The 19,069-nt window shown below is 42.0% G+C and overlaps 1 protein-coding gene across 5 annotated transcripts in view; it reads right to left on the bottom strand.

The window, feature by feature from the left end:
* Nucleotides 1-2,551, bottom strand: part of rtkna (rhotekin a) — a 79,751-nt gene extending 77,200 nt beyond the window's left edge. For 2 of the 5 annotated variants that reach the window (XM_066711923.1, XM_066711927.1), the window contains exon 1: nucleotides 2,174-2,550. In XM_066711923.1, coding sequence (XP_066568020.1) covers nucleotides 2,174-2,284 — 111 coding nt within the window. In that variant the 5' untranslated portion in view covers nucleotides 2,285-2,550. Of the gene's footprint in view, nucleotides 1-2,173 lie in introns of all 5 variants that reach the window. The other 3 variants (XM_066711922.1, XM_066711926.1, XM_066711928.1) reach the window with 2 other exon arrangements.
* Nucleotides 2,552-19,069: the final 16,518 nt, after the last annotated feature.

Below are 19,069 nucleotides of genomic sequence, written 5' to 3'. Positions count from 1 at the left end.
TTGGGCCAAGGGTGTCTCAGAGGATATTGCCGTCTGTTTTTATCCCAACTCTTGAGAGTAAAAAGTGTGTTTATCAGGGAGTGGCGAGGCAGGTTTGAGGGGGAAAGTGATTGGCTGCCAGGGCTGGGTTTTGTGGCACAATCACCAGTCCAGCTCTAGACAGCCTGCAGCCACAGTCCTACCCACAGCCTACTGCTCCCAGACACAGCCAGCTGCAGCGACTCATTCATTATTACTGGATTTTCTGAGACACCCTTATCCAGGGTGACTTACAATTGTTACAAGATATCACATTATTTTATCACATTTACTGGAGCAATCTAGGTAAAGTTCAGCAATACCGCTTCCCAAAAACCAACTTAAAAGATCAAAGACTGCATCCAAAAATAGAAAATACAATGTACCTTTTGTAACAACTGCTTCTAAAACACACAACAGCTCATCCTACACTTCCCCAAATGACTCTTTGAGTCCAACCATGGTTTGCAATACAGTATTACACTGCATCGTGTGGTTCCTCCCCAACCAGCTCCAAACCACGTAACAGTATGGAACCACACTGAGAGATTCATCATCCTCAGCTGGTTGAATCCACATTTCACTTCTCGTTCCTTTAATGTTTGCCAGCTCTCTCTCTGTGTGCGTGTCTCTCTCTCCTATCTACCCATCAATAAACAGGCTCAGAGTAACAGAAATGTGTTACGAGTTAAAAGGAGAGTAGGGTGACCATAAATAACTCTCTCCATCCCATCCACATGTCCACACTGACCAAGGGCTCAGGCTCGATGAACTCACATCATAATATCACACCCACAAACTAGACCATGTGCACAAGAATTCACTCTGGCACACACAGTCTTATTTTTCCACCAGACTGGGCTTCTTGCAGCGAAGCAGAATATATGTTTAGACACACAAAAACTAATTAGAGGGTAAGAGGCGCTTCGAGGATGGCCTGTTACTTTCAAACAACACTAATCACGAGCAGCTGCTCAATGAAACTGTTTCCACTGTAGGACCCAAGCTGAAGAAGGAAAAGGGAAAAAAAAAAAAGTTCAGACCACTTCAAAAATAGAACGAGACAATGAGTTTCAGTACCAGCACGGATATATAAAGTGCTTAGCTTGAACGGGCCTGTGGACAAAGTGGCTTGTAGAGCTTAATGATATCCTACCTCCACAATAATGACCGGGTCTGAGGACTACACCCCCCTACTGTGGTCACAGTGGCTCTGAGGGAGTGCTGAGCATGGATTGCTCTGAAGTGGGTGACCCATTTTCAGTGCTTTTGGAAAACTGCAGTCCAAAAAAGCCACTGCCACATTTCAAACCTCAGGTCCATATCATCTCTGGTATGTGAAGGACCAGACCATTGCGCTTGTGAGTTTAGCAATGATAGCCTCAAAACATGCCTCAGTGCTCCTGGATTATTTCTCTCTCTCTACTCTCCATTTCTCAGCATAACAGTCTCATGCAGTGCGCCGCCCGACTAACATACGTCGGATAAACACAGTTTGTCTTCCTATATTTTAGCATCGTTGGGAAGTGGTTTGGGTTTAATGAAAGGCACAACCCGCCAGCTCAGCCGACCGCATGTAGCGGTAGCTCCGTTCAGTGGCAAACCAACATTTAGTGGGAGGGCTCTTCTTCCCCTGCTAAAAGCAGTATTGAATCGCATATATTGAGTTTTTGCAACAGGTCGTGTTCGTGCAGCGCAGATTTCCGCAGATCTGCGCGGCTCCTCCAATGGGATCGGTGCGATTGTGCACCTATGCGCAGAACTGCGGACATCTGCGCTACAACAACGCGACCATATAGGTGCAGAGTGCGGTCGACTCGGCGGGCTTCAGTCCTGCACATCCCGGATACTGGAACAGGTTGCTAAACTCCTGAAGTTCCCATTGAGTCAGTATCCATATGTAGCAGAAATCACAGCCAACATCTAAACGCGTGGTTTGTTTGATTCCCACACCCCCACTCGGGTCTGACCCCAGAAGTCGCTTTTCTGCCCAGTCTGCCCAGTCTGCCCAGTGCACTTCACCTTAGCGGGGGAGACAACACCACCGGGAACATCGCCAATCCCACACAAAGATGTCACCTGTTACAGAGATTGTTGTCTTTCTTTCTTTAACCAAACTGCCCCGCACCCCGCTGTCCTGGCACCCCCAGCCTACCTGCAGCGTGTCCAGGAATATGCTCCGTCTGAACTTCCCCCGCCGGATCTCCATTTCCAAGGCTGAGCCCCTGGCCACCGTAGCCCTGGTCGTCTGGTTTCGACAAAACATCGCGCTCGCTGTTGTCGTCTTCTTTCTGTCCCGCTGAATGTGTACCCTCGGCACTGATCCTCTGGGGAAAAGGCAGGACAAGCACTGTATAACAGAAACCCCGGTCCGAGCGGCGCAGGCGGCGCTCCCGCTGGTCCCCCGCTCTGTGGCGCTGGTATTACTCGGGAAGCGCTCGGTAATAAACCGCGGCCACAGCAGGCGAGCGCAGCGTCCTCTTCCGCTCCCGCATCTCCCGAGCAGACGCGACTCCCCGGAGCCCCAGCGCGAATCCCGGACAGCCCGCCGCAGCCCGCAGAGCGCCCCCGCCCGGCCCAACCCGGCACTGCGCGCCCCGTGTAAGATCTGTGACTTACTGTGTAGCGTTCGTTACGTTTGGTCTGTTACAAATACAATGCAATGATGTCATTTTCACGTGTGTAACACATAATGAATTGTACTTTGTACAGAATAACCAGGAGGGCGATCCATTTACCTTGTATTGGCCGTGCATGCTGCTCAGTAGCCATGAACTGCAAAGATATGCGAGATGTCCACAAAGCACATTCACTGACCCCCGTCCTTTAAATAAACTGCAGTCACTCCAGGGCCCACCAGCTGCAGGCAATGGTACAGTAGAGTCCCCGGACCCTGAGCCACAAACTGGCATGAGTTAGATGATCCATTAAAGAAGAGACAATACAATGGAACTGGGGCTGTCCAAAGTCAAATACAGTCCATCATTTTCATTTTAGGCTTAGCTGCTGTGAAACAAGACACTTTGTGAAAAGTACTTTGAGGCAGAGCGGATTGTGTGAAGGAGTTCTTGGGAAATACATTTATCAAAGCATCATTTGATCTGGAGCCCTGGCTGACCTGTTCTGACCAACAGACACCTCGGGACGAGACAATGTCTGCACCTCTTGACCATCAAAAAAAAAAAAAAACCTGTCATGTTAAAACATGCAGCCTCAACTTACAGATTAATACATACAGTTAGGTCCAATAATATTTGGACAGTGACATTTTGGCTTTGTACGCCACCACAATGGATTTGTAGTGTAGACTTTCATCTTTACTGTGAGGGTAGTTACATCCAAATTGGGTGAACGATGTAGGAATTACACCCATTTTTATATGTGGTCTCCCCAATTTTAGTAATTGAGTTTCAATACTTGGTTGCAAATCCTTTGCAGTCAATGACTGCCTGAAGTCTGGAAGTCTGGGTTTCTTCCCTGGTGATGCTCTGCCAGGCCTGCATTGCAGCTGTCTTTAGTTCCTGCTTGTTCTTGGGGTGTTTTGCCTTCAGTTTTGCCCTCAGCAAGTGAAATGCTGATCAATTGGATTCAGGTCAGGTGATTGACTCGGCCATTGCAGAACATTTCACTTCTTCACCTTAAAAAAAGTCTTGGGTTGCTTTCGCAGTATGCTTTGGGTCATTGTCCATCTGCACTGTGAAGAACCGTCCAGTGAGTTTTGAAGCATTTGGCTGAATCTGAGCAGATAATATAGCCCTAAACACTTCAGAATTCATCCTGCTGCTTTTGTCAGCAGTCACACCATCAATACATACAAGGGACAGTTCCCTTAGCAGCCATACATGCCCATGCCATAACATGCTTCACAGATGAGGTGGTATGCTTCAGATCATGAGCAGTTCCTTCCCTTCTCCATACTCTTCTCTTCCCATCATTCTGGTACAAGTTGATCTTTGTCTCATCTGTCCATAGGATGTTGTTCCAGAACTGTACAGGGTTCTTCAGATGTTTTTTGGCAAACTCTAATCTGGTCTTCCTGTTTTTGGGGCTTACTAATGGTTTACATCTTGTGGTAAACCCTCTGTATTTACTCTGGTGAAGTCTTCTCTTGATTGTTGACTTTGACACAGATACGCCTACCTCCTGGAGGGTGTTCTTGATCTGGCCAACTGTTGTGAAGGGGTTTTTCTGCACCAGTGAAAGAATTCTTCTGTCATCCACCACAGATGTTTTCCATGGTCTTCCGGGCCTTTTGGTGTTCCTGAGCTCACAAGTGCGTTCTTTCTTTTTAAGAATGTATGAAATAGTTGATTTGGCCATACCTAATGTTTTTGCTCTCTCTCTGATTGGTTTGTTTTGATTTCTCATCCTAATGATGTCTTGCTTCACTCGCAGTGGCAGCTCTTTGGACTTCATATTGAGGGTTACCAGCAACAGATTCCAAATGCAAATGGCACACTTGAAATCAAATCTAGACCTTTATCTGCTTACCTGTAATTTAACTAATGAGGGAATAACACACACCTGGCCATGGAACAGCTGAGACAGCTGAGCAGCCAATTCTTCAATTACTTTTGAGCCCCTAAAATTGGGGGGAACATATATTAAAAAATGATGTAATTCCTACACCGTTCACCCAATTTGGATGTAACTACCATCAAATTAAAGATGAAAGCCTACATTATCTACATTTAAAGCACATCTTAATTGTTTCATTTCACATCCATTGTGGTGGAGTACAGAGCCAAAATGATGACAATTGTGTCACTGTCCAAATATGTATGGACCTAACTGTATCGATGTGATACAACACAAAGCATAAAAGGGAGCATGTACTTTATTTATAAATAATGTATTTGGGATCACTCAAGTAGTCACAAGGATGAGTTATTTACATGCATTTCTGCTTGTGTGTGTACACAATGTCTCTATTCCAATAAAAACAGTTACAAAAACAGGGTATGTACTAAAATTGCTCCAGGGTAGCTCCAGGTGGCACTCAGGGGCTGATGCAGACGGTCGTGCAGGAGGCTGATAATAACACCACAGGAACATCACTGGATCGTGGGTGCTAATTATAATGTGGTGGGCCTCTATATATCACAGCACATGGCTTGCAAAGCTCATTGGAGAGACATAGCCACAGTAGCCCAGTCCTCAGAACTGTGGAGCTGTAGATGTGGAGGCCGCAGGATCCAAAAGCATGGGATTCATTACTGCTTTTAATGGCCCATAAAGAAAAAGGAATGTGCACTCCATTAAAAGCACAAGGGCCCTCCCTCTCCCCATGTGGAGCGCACCAGCACGTCTCAGTGTGGGCGGAAGCGGAGTGTCAGATCGGACATTCCTGTTGTTTTGTGTGGGGACTGGAATGCCGTGCTGCTCTGATTCCAGTTAAGTGGGACATTCAGTTTTGTGGAGTGTCGCACCCATCACCATCACACCCAGCAGCTTTGGTCACTGGAATCAAAGCTTGGGTTGCTTTTGGCCCATTTATCAGCTGTGTGGGACTCAAGGCACTGGCTTTGACCCGATGCCAACTCAGCACTGAAGAGGAGGCCAGCAGTGAGGATACTGAAGAACAGAGAGCTCAATTGCTGGCATTCGGATTCCTGTAAAGTCCCATCCTGCATTCGTAAATCACTAACAATCACATTGTGATTCTTGTGTACTTTCATAACACTATCTCTAAAGGACCTCTGACTCCATGCATTCCTTGAGTTCATTTCCCTGCCTTCTCTGTGAGAGTTCCAGATAGATCACTTATTGTGTGCAATGGCAGTGTTGTGAAGGAGGAGCACTGACCAGCATGTTAGTGGTGGTCAGCCAACTTGAAGAGATTACTACAGAAAAACACTGCTGTGTGGGTCAATCATGGGAAACTTCTGGCAAACGCACTAGGCCACTGAGATCCTGGTGCATCTCATTAAGCTTTGCATGGTAGAACAACATGCAAATATCACTAAAATACACTGCCTGTGGTTTCTGAAAGCACAGAGACAGTGTGTACATAAGAAACCCCTGAGGACCACACACGAGTGACTAAAGTGTTTTATTTACATCTTGGGAAGTCAACACAGGACAGAAGTTTCCCAGGCACAGTCTGGGTCAGCGCGCACACACACACGGCCCCAAGACCCCACCACCATGCTGAAGATGCTCAGAGCAGCTGGGAGAAATGCCTCTCTCTCCCCAGCCCACATGTCCACTGCAGCTCCGCCTGCCACCGCCTGGTACTCTGCCAGTCCGGCCCCCTCAGTGCAAGGTCAACGGTTCCTCCGAGACAATGGACTCCTTCTTAAGCCAGTCAGGGTGTTATCTGAGGGAAATGAACCTACAAAGGCAGGTTTTCCTCATAACAGCACACACAACAACTATGTAAATAACAAAACAAACAAAAAAAAAAATATATATATATATAGTAACAATTGTAAGTTGGGTAAGGGTGTCTGCTAAGAAGTATAATCATACGCATAACTGGCAGGTGCAGGACACACCGCTCTTCAGTGCTAACCCTAACCATAGAGTGATCCCTAATCCTAACTGGGAAGAGAGATGGGAGAATGTTATTGAGGTGTAATGCGGCTGTTTATACAGAGATGCAGGTGCCGCTCTTTCTGTAGACTGAAGATCGTCTCATGATTAATAACAGGCAATGTGTTTTATTATAATTCACTTCTAAATATGGTTTTGGATTTGTGTCAAACTTACATCAAATTCAAACATTTTGCTTCTTTCCCAGGCAAGATTAAACCCCTTCCGTTGTTCCAAGATAATAATGAGATCAAAACCTCTCTGTGCTCAGAGAATGAAAGCAAGATAACAAATAAAGACAAATCTTTGTAGATATGAGCTCAGTGCACCTCCATCGCTGTCTGAGTGCAAACTTTCCATGAATTGCTATTGTTTCAGGGTCCCCAGGTATTGGAAAATATCTAATTATTCTTATCATTAACCTAATTCTAACATCACCCCCAACCCCAACCCTCAAACTGATGGTAAATTGATATTGTTTGTATAGTTAATTCAATCAGTATTATTTTTTCCATCAACATGAACAAAAAAATGAGTTAAACATAAGTCAATATGTATATGAGGAACAAGTTAAAGATTTGGGCAAGAGAAACCCAGTTCCAGTACATTTTGCACTGAATGTTTGAGCAACAGCGCCCTCTCGTGGCAGCTCTTATAATCACCGTTAGATCTGATCAGTTATCCATGAGGCACAAAGGCTAAGGGTTTATCTTAATTAGTAACAGAGTAGACTGTCAATTAATGTGTTATAATGTATTATTACTATTCAACCAATACCCTCCCAAAAATATAAATATAGGTTTTCGCATATAGTGCTGTGTCCTTTACACCTTTGTGTCACTGTAGGGTTCGTCCTGTTTGTGAAGTAATTTACCCCATAAAACAGGACACTGAGGAAATGCATTTCCTTCCTTGTGGTGTAGCAAGCCCCAGCCTAGTGTATGTTATTCTGTATGTTTATTTCTAATCTGTAATGATACTTTGTAACAGATGAAACATGACAATGTTTGAGACAATGACAAGAAAAAAACACATCACTTTCAACATAGTAGGCCATATTTTAATGAATTCATTTGAGTTTGGTCATCATGTTATATAAAGTATATTCATACACTCACCTAAAGGATTATTAGGAACACCTGTTCAATTTCTCATTAATGCAATTATCTAACCAACCAATCACATGGCAGTTGCTTCAATGCATTTAGGGGTGTGGTCCTGGTCAAGACAATCTCCTGAACTCCAAACTGAATGTCTGAATGGGAAAGAAAGGTGATTTAAGCAATTTTGAGCGTGGCATGGTTGTTGGTGCCAGACGGGCCGGTCTGAGTATTTCACAATCTGCTCAGTTACTGGGATTTTCACGCACAACCATTTCTAGGGTTTACAAAGAATGGTGTGAAAAGGGAAAACATCCAGTATGCGGCAGTCCTGTGGGAGAAAATGCCTTGTTGATGCTAGAGGTCAGAGGAGAATGGGCCAACTGATTCAAGCTGATAGAAGAGCAACTTTGACTGAAATAACCACTCGTTACAACCGAGGTATGCAGCAAAGCATTTGTGAAGCCACAACACCTACAACCTTGAGGCGGATGGGATACAACAGCAGAAGACCCCACCGGGTACCACTCATCTCCACTACAAATAGGAAAAAGAGGCTACAATTTGCACAAGCTCACCAAAATTGGACAGTTGAAGACTGGAAAAATGTTGCCTGCTCTGATGAGTCTCGATTTCTGTTGAGACATTCAGATGGTAGAGTCAGAATTTGGCGTAAACAGAATGAGAACATGGATCCATCATGCCTTGTTACCACTCTGCAGGCTGGTGGTGGTGGTGTAATGGTGTGGGGGATGTTTTCTTGGCACACTTTAGGCCCCTTAGTGCCAATTGGGTATCGTTTAAATGCCACGGCCTACCTGAGCATTGTTTCTGACCATGTCCATCCCTTTATGACCACCATGTACCCATCCTCTGATGGCTACTTCCAGCAGGATAATGCACCATGTCACAAAGGTCGAGTCATTTCAAATTGGTTTGTTGAACATGACAATGAGTTCACTGTACTAAACTGGCCCCCACAGTCACCAGATCTCAACCCAATAGAGCATCTTTGGGATGTGGTGGAACGGGAGCTTCGTGCCCTGGATGTGCATCCCACAAATCTCCATCAACTGCAAGATGCTATCCTATCAATATGGGCCAACATTTCTAAAGAATGCTTTCAGCACCTTGTTGAATCAATGCCACGTAGAATTAAGGCAGTTCTGAAGGCGAAAGGGGGTCAAACACAGTATTAGTATGGTGTTCCTAATAATCCTTTAGGTGAGTGTATTGTAGTAATTATACTTTCTATTATACATAAAACGGAGAGTAAACTGTATATTGTCATTCTTTTAATTAGAAAGTTTGCGGTCAATAAAGACCCTTAATATAGAAGCATTGTACAGTATAATCAATATGTGTTGCGTTCATTCTTGGAGCACAAAGTTCCGCAGTTCTGCGCAGATCTACAGAATTCCACCACTCCCATTGGTGGAGCCGCGCAGAACTGCGGAAATCTGAGCAACACGAACGCGGCCCGCAGACTTGGCGCAGTCCAGTGCTGCAGCTGCTACAGGAGAAAGCCGGAGAAGGTGCTGTCATCATCGGAGTCGGCGTACAGCCCGTTGCTTGAGCTGTGCACTTGCAGCCAGACCTCGTCGTCAGAGGCCAGGGGCACAACCGCCGAGCCCGACGACTGCACGGTGTTCTGAAGATGGTTCATGAAAGTGAACTGGACGATGTCCGCATTCTTCCTTAGCGTCACCCACACATCCTTTTGATAACACGTAAAGTGGTACGTGAAGAAATAGAGCCCCTTTACTGGAGCAGTGAATTTACCAGTGCTGGGGTTATAAACTTGGCGATCGTTGTAAAACTCTTTTTTGAATTTGATGGGTGAATCAGGCTCTGGGAAAGACTTCTCCAGACCCACATGGAAAGCGCTGCGGTTTTCCTCGCAGCAAGATGTTATGGATCCAGGGGGTCCAATTTTTCCCGGAGGACCCCTTACACCCTGTAGACCTGTTGGGCCTAAACAATACAATGAAAAATAAAGGTTCTTCACCTGCAACATTGATATTCATTGTTATTTTTATTATGATTATTTATTACCAGATGCTCTTATAAAGGTGCAATACAGTCTAGAGATACTGGTCAAGGCATAGTACAATTTACAAGTTCAAAAATACATAAGTGCATAAGAAAATATACAGTTAATACAAGTCCTAATAATTGCAGATAAGATTGTTCTAATAGTGTAAGAATTCAGCTGCCATCTCTAGGCAAATTTACCTTAAATACCTAAATAAAGACAGCATCTGTCTCCCTTCCCAAAGAGCAGGGATTCCCAAATTGGTCCTAGAGTACCACCTGCTGTGCTGGTTTACTTACATAATTGAGCCTTATATTGCATTGTTGGGTCATTATTAAGGACTAAAGATTCAATTAAGCAATTAAGATCACATCAACAGACCACAAAACAACACCACTTCAACAAAGCCAAGAAGAATTGCAGAAAGCTTCACTGATGTTGAGATGTTAAAAGCAGAGACTTGGTGCACCAGAAAGAGCAGGGAGAGAAGGCTGCTGAAAATCCTTCAATAAGATTACCTGTTGTGTACCTAAAAATATAAAATGATCATCAATTTAAAAACACAGGTGTAGACAAGCTCTGGTCATTTGTTCATACCTGGGTCCCCTTTCTCCCCCTTCGAGCAAAGGGCAGCATCTCTGCCGTCTCTTCCTTGTGGCCCTGGCAGTCCGGGGGATCCCGGGGGCCCCTGCAGGCAGATTGGAGTCTCCACCGCGGAGAGCATCACAACGGCGTCTAGCAGCAACACACTGAACAATGGCAAAGCCCACAGCACCCTCTGCCAACACGCAAGCCCTTAATTAGATGAAAGGCACAGAAGTGGGGCTTCTGTGATGTACATGATTTTCTAACATTTTCTGGTGGGTGGGAGTCCCCTTCACTGCCTAAGAACATGTAATATATATGTCATGATCAATTAGCAGGCCTGACTAATATACATTCTCCTAATTTACCAAGCTTAAGGACTCCCTCAGTGTAAACATGGAAATACACTGACATATAATTTTAAATTGCGCTGTTGTCATGTTATGAATGGTGTGAGATTATTATGGTTTAAAAAAATCAGAAGCAGAGTTTCCAGGTTTTTCTGGGGACTACATGCACTGTCATTCAATCATCCTGTTTAGATGCCCAGCCTCTATTTTCTGCACAGCTTCAAATAAAAAGGCAATTGGAGAACTGGAGTTAAGCATGTTATAAGGAACTTGATCTAAATTAATTTTGCAGCAGTTTTATCATTGTGAAAGACTCAGGAACTGTATCTCTGTGTCTTATGGCAAGCCGTTGTGACATTTAATCAATAATTGCTGATATCAGCAATTCATGGTACGCCGTTGAGACATTTAATCCTTAACCGGATGTTAATTAGTATGCATTTTTGATATCAGAAATTCAATTCTGGATATCAGCAATTATAGATTAAATGTCACAACAGCTTGCCATAGTGTCTGGTGAATTTTACAGAAATGTAGTTTACATTTCAGGAGGCATTTCTTTAACTTACTTTAAGTTTTTTTTTTTTAAATAAACAAAATCCATTATTGATAAAGTATGGACCAAAAACAGAAACACTGAGAGACATTGTTGAGTGTTTAGATCCTGTTAATGTGATTCCTGATATTGGTTAGTATATTATTAAAGGATTTCATTAAATCATAAAACTCTACTGATCATATATGTGTAATTATTTAAAATGAGAATGTAAACAGTAAGACGTATAACAATAATTTGTGATTAAGCCTTATAATGTGATTTGTTCTTACCATTTTGTTTTTTTTCTTTAGCCCCTTTAGCTTCCTTGGAGTGTCTATCACAAGTATCTCAAAGCTTTTATAGTGTCGGAATGAATCCAGTCCTGCTGATCTCTCTTAGCATTAACTGGACACGAGAAGTGTTTTGTTTAGGAATTACAAAGATAACTTTCCGGAAATGTAATTATTAACAGTACCGGAATCAACTTCTGAAATTCCCTGACTGACTCTTGAATTATTAACTCTGTGGGTTTCTGGTGTATGAAAACCTCATAAATAACACCTGGAATACATAATTATATGTTAAATTATATTATAAATTATTGCAAACATAGAAGTGACCAAAAAGAGAGAGAACTGTTCTTGTCCAAATCTGTTTTGTTGGGGGGCTCATAAAATCTATATTTGTTTTTGAGAAGTTTTTTTTTTTTTTCTTCCTTATGTTGAAAGCTTGGAGGGGGAAAAATAAGTTAGCTTACAAATGTCCAACCATTTAAATGCCACTGTTTTTAATTTTAATTTCACAGGATTCATTACAATACATACAGAAGGAAGCCAGTGAAAGTGGAGTCATCGTCACTGTCACTATAGATACCACTGGCTTCATGCCCTTGCAAGTGAACTGTATCAGATTTATCCAACACCAGCAGAGCCGCTCCCGAGCTCTGTTGGGTTTTCTCTGATACATGATCAAACTGTGTGTACTGTACAATATCTCCATTCTTCCTCAGGGTAACTTTGTCATCTTTGTTATACACTGTTAGGTGGTAAGTGAAGTAGTACAGTCCCTTCCAAGGGGCAGTAAACTGTCCTGTTGTGTCAATATAGGCCTGCTGGTCATTGTAGAAAATCTTAGTGAATTTAATGGGAGAGTCGAGAGGAGGAAACTTAGTTGTCAGGCCAACATGGAAAGCGACTTTCTTTTCGGACACTCCAGGAAAGCTGCATGGTCCTGTTAGGAAAGGAAAGGTAACGACTGAGTTACTGTGTAGCCTGCTTTACACTTTGAGGTGTGCTGGCTCTTGTGTGTATTTTCTTAGAGGCTGACACATGAAGTGGCTTCTACCATTAGTTAAGATTTACTTATTTATTATAATTCCCATTTCTGAGAAAATAAAATGCATGAAAAATAGAATTAAACCCAAATCAAATCAGCCTATTGTGTCCCAAATTATATTTAAGCATATTTTTTCTTATTGTTTTCCGATTCATTACTACAGCCACCCTTGAGATGGTTTGGCCTTGTTGAGCATACATGTAGGTCTCACAAACAGTAACTACTCCTTTAAAGGGGAACTCCGCTGAAAATCCATATTCTCTCAGGTTATTCTATACGTAGAAACATACTATGTGCAGTGACTTTTTTATGTCCAGCTCATTCTATGTACCAGAAATCAGAGATCGAAAAATATGCCATGATGTCACGGGGTGCGAAATCTGGAGCTGCTTTGCTGGAATTCAATGGGGAAAATCAGAAAAGTAATGAAAATCTATAAAAAATTATATTTTATGCACATTCGATGGCACCCTATTTTTCCGAAAGATCCATTGGTCTGTAGTCATAAAATGAACTGTCGCTCTTATTTTACATGCTTATTTTATTTCAGGCACTGCTACAACACATGTTCTCCGAAGGGGAATCCCCGCACGTGTGAAGTTCACACATCGCTGTAACCAGGAATATTTATCAATCTCTGATTTGTGGTACATAGAATGAGCTGGACATGAAAATCTCACTGCACAGAATATGTTTCTACTTACAGAATAACCTGAGAAAATATGGATTGTGTAGTTCCCTTTAACCAGACAGTGATGAATGCAACGTAACATCTACCTCTGTTAGATATATCTATTATGCAGAGTTGTTCACATTGAGGTGAGAAAAAAAATCTAAACCTATTAATTTAAAATATATAATCTGTGAAATGAATATTGTCCATTGCATATAGTCTTGCCTTCTGTCCAGTTGTGTCTATGTGGACGGTTGTCATCCACTCTTACCTGCTTCTCCTTTGTCTCCTTTCATTCCCAGGGGTCCGAATTTCCCTGGTATTCCAGGGGCCCCTGTCTCTCCCTGGTGGCCTTCAGGCATGAGAAAGAAAATACAGACTCAGCAAGAGGCAGCCGACATCCAATAACTGGAGCTGCTTTCTGTGAGTGCGTCCTACTCATAATTTAAAATACAAATTGGTGGCTCTATGTGATATTAACCATAATTTCATTAGACTTTGAGGCCCTTGGCCACATTACAGTAATCACAGAGCTAGCTAAGCCATCAGTACAGGTACCCTTTTCTCCTTTTTCTCCTCTCTGTCCTTCATGCCCGTCTCTGCCATCCCTGCCTGCTGGTCCAGGATGTCCAGGAGACCCTGGAAGCCCTGGTATCCCGGCCACACAGGTTTTAGAAGAATCTTCCAGCTGACTTTCTTCAGATTGACAAATGAGGAAGACCACGGTAAGCAGAGCTCTTGCTTCGACACGCATCTGTAAGAAAGGGAAATTCACAGGGAGCACTTATTCTAGGAGGAAGGATTATAATGTTAGACAATAAGCAGATAATATGAAGCATATTATTATAAAATATATACATCTATATATATATATATTTGTACAGTACTGTACAAAAGTTTTAGGCAGGTGTGAAAAAATGCTGTAAAGTAAAAATGGTTTCAAAAATAGACATGTTAATAGATTATATTTATCAATTAACTAAATGCAAAGTGAGTGAACAGAAGAAACATCTCGATCAAATCCATATTTGGTGTGACCACCCTTTGCCTTAAAAACAGCATCAATTCTTCTTCAAGGGTGGTCACATCAAATATCGTTTTGATGTAGATTTACAATGAAGGTGAAGAATAAACCCCATTGAATAAACTCAAAAAACAAACTTACTTTCCATGTGAATGTCCTGCAGCTGAAGTGGTTAACATAGGACAAATTGCTTGTTGCATGTGTAAATGATACACTGTGGAAAAAGTAGTGTAAATATGCTTGTATGTTACTGTATTATTTAAAGTAAAATACTGCGCATCACTTTTTTCACCACATTACTGTAAGTTGCCTGGATTTCTAGGAAAACTCATTCTCTGATTTCCACTTATATACAGTGAGGGAAAAAAGTATTTGATCCCCTGCTGATTTTGTACGTTTGCCCACTGACAAAGAAATGATCAGTCTATAATTTTAATGGTAGGTGTATTTTAACAGTGAGAGACAGAATAACAACAAAAAAATCCAGAAAAACGCATTTCAAAAAAGTTATAACTTGATTTGCATGTTAATGAGTGAAATAAGTATTTAACCCCTTCAACTTAGTACTTGGTGGCAAAAACCTTGTTGGCAATCACAGAGGTCAGACGTTTCTTGTAGTTGGCCACCAGGTTTGCACACATCTCAGGAGGGATTTTGTCCCACTCCTCTTTGCAGATCCTCTCCAAGTCATTAAGGTTTCGAGGCTGACGTTTGACAACTCGAACCTTCAGCTCCCTCCACAGATTTTCTATGGGATTAAGGTCTGGAGACTGGCTAGGCCACTCCAGGACCTTAATGTGCTTCTTCTTGAGCCACTCATTTGTTGCCTTGGCTGTGTGTTTTGGGTCATTGTCATGCTGGAATACCCATCCACGACCCATTTTCAATGCCCTGGCTGAGGGAAGGAGGTTCTCACCCAAGATTTGACGGTACATGGCCCCGTCCATCGTCCCTTTGATGCGGTGCAGTTGTCCCGTCCCCTTAGCAGAAAAACACCCCCAAAGCATAATGTTTCCACCTCCATGTTTGACGGTGGGGATGGTGTTCTTGGGGTCATAGGCAGCATTCCTCCTCCTCCAAACACGGCGAGTTGAGTTGATGCCAAAGAGCTTGATTTTGGTCTCATCTGACCACAACACTTTCACTCAGTTCTCCTCTGAATCATTCAGATGTTCATTGGCAAACTTCAGACTGGTCTGTACATGTGCTTTCTTGAGCAGGGGGACCTTACGGGCACTGCAGGATTTCAGTCCTTCACGGCATAGTGTGTTACCAATTGTTTTCTTGGTGACTACGGTCCCAGCTGCCTTGAGATCATTAACAAGATCCTCCCGTGTAGTTCTGGGCTGATTCCTCACTGTTCTCATGTTCATTGAAACTCCACGAGGTGAGATCTTGCATGGAGCCCCAGACCGAGGGAGACTGACAGTTATTTTGTGTTTCTTCCATTTGCGAATAATCGCACCAACTGTTGTCACCTTCTCACCAAGCTGCTTGGCGATGGTCTTGTAGCCCATTCCAGCCTTGTGTAGGTCTACAATCTTGTCCCTGACATCCCTGGACAGCTCTTTGGTCTTGGCCATGGTGGAGAGTTTGGAATCTGATTGATTGATTGCTTCTGTGGACAGGTGTCTTTTATACAGGTAATGAGCTGAGATTAGGAGCACTCCCTTTAAGAGAGTGCTCCTAATCTCAGCTCGTTACCTGTATAAAAGACACCTGGGAGCCAGAAATCTTGCTGATTGATAGGGGATCAAATACTTATTTCCCTCATTAACATGCAAATCAATTTATAACTTTTTTGAAATGCGTTTTTCTGGATTTTGTTGTTGTTATTCTGTCTCTCACTGTTAAAATACACCTACCATTAAAATTATAGACTGATCATTTCTTTGTCAGTGGGCAAACGTACAAAATCAGCAGGGGATCAAATACTTTTTTCCCTCACTGTAATGCTTATGAGTAGTGTCAAAACTCAGCAAAATAAGTGAATATTGAAAACTCTGGAACCAGGTCTATAATTGAGAGCTTGTTGGCCATTGTGGGAATTGAATCCATTTGTATACTGTCGTAAGTGTTGTCATTTTCAGTTTGGGTGTAGTTCTGGGAACAAGATGGTCTTGTAATCACCACTGGCAATGGAATTAGACCTACATGTAATATTAGATACAAAGTCACCTATCCTAACATGGTGCATTTAAATGTAGGGCTTGGAAGTTAATTCACAAAACCATGAATGCAGTTGAAATCAATAAATCACACAGTACTTCATGTCACAGAGTCGTATAATGGCTCACTGGGTATAACTCATTTGTAAAGTGGAATATTTTAGGCCAGTCCAAGTTGCGTTTTTACTGTAAAATATATGGCTGCCCTTTGCTCAAGATTATATATTGACTGATTAGCCACAAACACAAGTTGTTCTTAAATTTGACCAAAGCCAGTTTTTAACTTTTAACTGGAATATCTTGTCTCGCTCCACATCACTGCATAATGTTAACAGCTACATTCTTCGTCAGCATTTCAGTAACAGAGGAGACACCCCCATTTGTGATTAAACACCAGGAGGACTTTGGCCCCAATAAGTGGCTTATTTTGTCTGTAGAATGTTTAATCGAGTTAATCAAATCAAAACTGCACTTTAAACAGACCTGCTGTGTAGGAGAAATTCAGACTCCGTGTCGATTCTGGCGCAGAACATGTTTCCACTTTCTTCTTATCCCTTATCCCTGACCAGTGTACCAGAATACATTTGGAGACAATTGTTCCTTTATTTTACTTTTATTACATTTTCTGATGTGTTCATGCAGTAAGTCATCAGAGTGACAATATTGCAGAGCACTTTCCTAGGCAGTCCCAGATATTTATCTATTAGTTACAAAGACAGGGTTGTTTATTACTGAACTAGTCACGACAAATAAGCACTTTCTCTTTGCCACAGCTCTTTAATTAAACACTAGGGCAGTTAAGATTGTGTGAACTGTCACAGGCGAGTCTCTCTGGTGATGCCCTAAGATAAAGTTCTTTAAGACTAACAGTTTAGCCCTGTATTTAAGCTGTCTTCACTCCGCCACCGTGTAATTTTGCAGCAAGTCTCAACACAGAACGTAGGAGTGATGGGACCTAGGGTTTGTGAATCACAATCTTCCTTCAGAGCTGGAGAGCTGCCCCTGGACTGCAGAGGACTTTTGTTAAGGGCATTTGTTTAATTTCCAATACACATGCAGTATATGGACAGATTGAAATAAAAAGTTTGTTCTGTATTAAATGTTATAGTGATAATCAGTAGAAACACATTAATGTACTGCCAAGGGTTGGAATAAAGAAGATAATTGTTTTGTTCCTCCTCCCCAAAAAATAAAAACAAAAACACAAATAGCAGCTTTCAAGACTGAATCATTCCCCCGAGCTTCTTAAACATCCTATGAGTCACAGGTGGGTGGGAAATGGGTGGGGCTCCTTTGAATACTGGCTAAATACCATTTTCTTTTTTTTGGCAAAATTAAAATTAAAATGATTTAAGCTAAATGTATGTCAAAGCTAAATATATTATGCAAAACCCTGATTTGGGATTTAGTTACATCTTTATTCAAACTGAAAATATGTATGTTTTTCAAAAGTGAGATTTAGCACATTTATATAAGTATGAATTCATTTAAAAAATATAATATTTATACATGTAAAAAGTAAATATTATTGTTATTGAAAAAAAAAAACATACAAGATTTTAATCTGTGGGGGTGAAGACACATATTTTTGCATTGTTTAACATGGCCCAATACTATCCACCCTGTATTCTGTTTGTTCTCAGTACAACATAAGGACAGAGATTCCCTCTTGTGGCTTCAATTGGTAATGCAAGGGATTACTGCCATTCGAATTGTGGGTCATAAGCACACACGAGATCACAGCAGGCGATGAAGTTAATGCCAGCTGTACAAACTGTAAAGGAAACTGAGGTCTGGGGAATCAGTTTGCAAATTTTTGCCATTGTGTCTGATGGCAGACATACAAACATGTTCTGCAAATAGATTGGAAGTGACTGTTCAAAACAATGTGGGATTTAACAGAACACTTTTTGGTGTTAAGAATCTCCTTCCAGGCTGTTTCAGCTTTTGTTTTGTAATGCACATTTCGCTCACAGTTAAACTGTACATTCACACTGAAACAAAGTACCGAAAACAACAAGTGCCCAAGAACAGCAAGAGGGAGGCCAGTAGCCCTCCCCTGTGGCTGCCTTAGCCCTGACATGAACCCGAAACAACACATCTGGCAACACCTGGATCTGCCCCTGCCAACACCACAGCAACATCTTTGACAACCGAAAAAGAAAAACTCACTGAGAAAACTGGAGCAGAAATTATTCTAAATATATTGATTTAATGTCTACTTTGGTTAGGGCTTCCCGCAGCAGAAGCATTGAATCACTGAGTATTAATGTATTATTTTCAGGATGAGTTCCCTGTTTGTTTAACTCCACAGTGCATTGTGAAAGTTGAAAGTGCAAATCTAGCCACAATAAAAAAAGCAATGAAATGAAATTGATATATGTTCTCACTTCACAACATTAGCTAGAGTTTAATTGGAGCTGGAAAAAAAGTGGAGCAACGCGCTTTGACAATCTGTAACATTTTCCAGTATTAATGCAGTAACTAGACAGCAAAGCTTGTCTGATTGAGGATTCTTCTCGGATGGTCTGTATTGCTCAGGTACACATCCCAATTCCATTGCAGAGTTTAATCAAAAAGAAAAAAAATGTCAGACTATATACACCCACATTTATAAGTACCTATAAATAATCACTGTTCTTTGGTCTCAGGATCCAGCACACTGTAAGAGCACAGATTAATCTTTTATCTCCCCTGCAACCTTGTTCA

The sequence above is a fragment of the Amia ocellicauda genome, chromosome 8 (genome assembly GCF_036373705.1).
Source record: "Amia ocellicauda isolate fAmiCal2 chromosome 8, fAmiCal2.hap1, whole genome shotgun sequence".
NCBI classification, from domain to species: domain Eukaryota; kingdom Metazoa; phylum Chordata; class Actinopteri; order Amiiformes; family Amiidae; genus Amia; species Amia ocellicauda.
The sequence above is the reverse complement of the archived record's forward strand: the minus strand, read 5'-3'. Positions and strand labels throughout refer to the sequence as shown.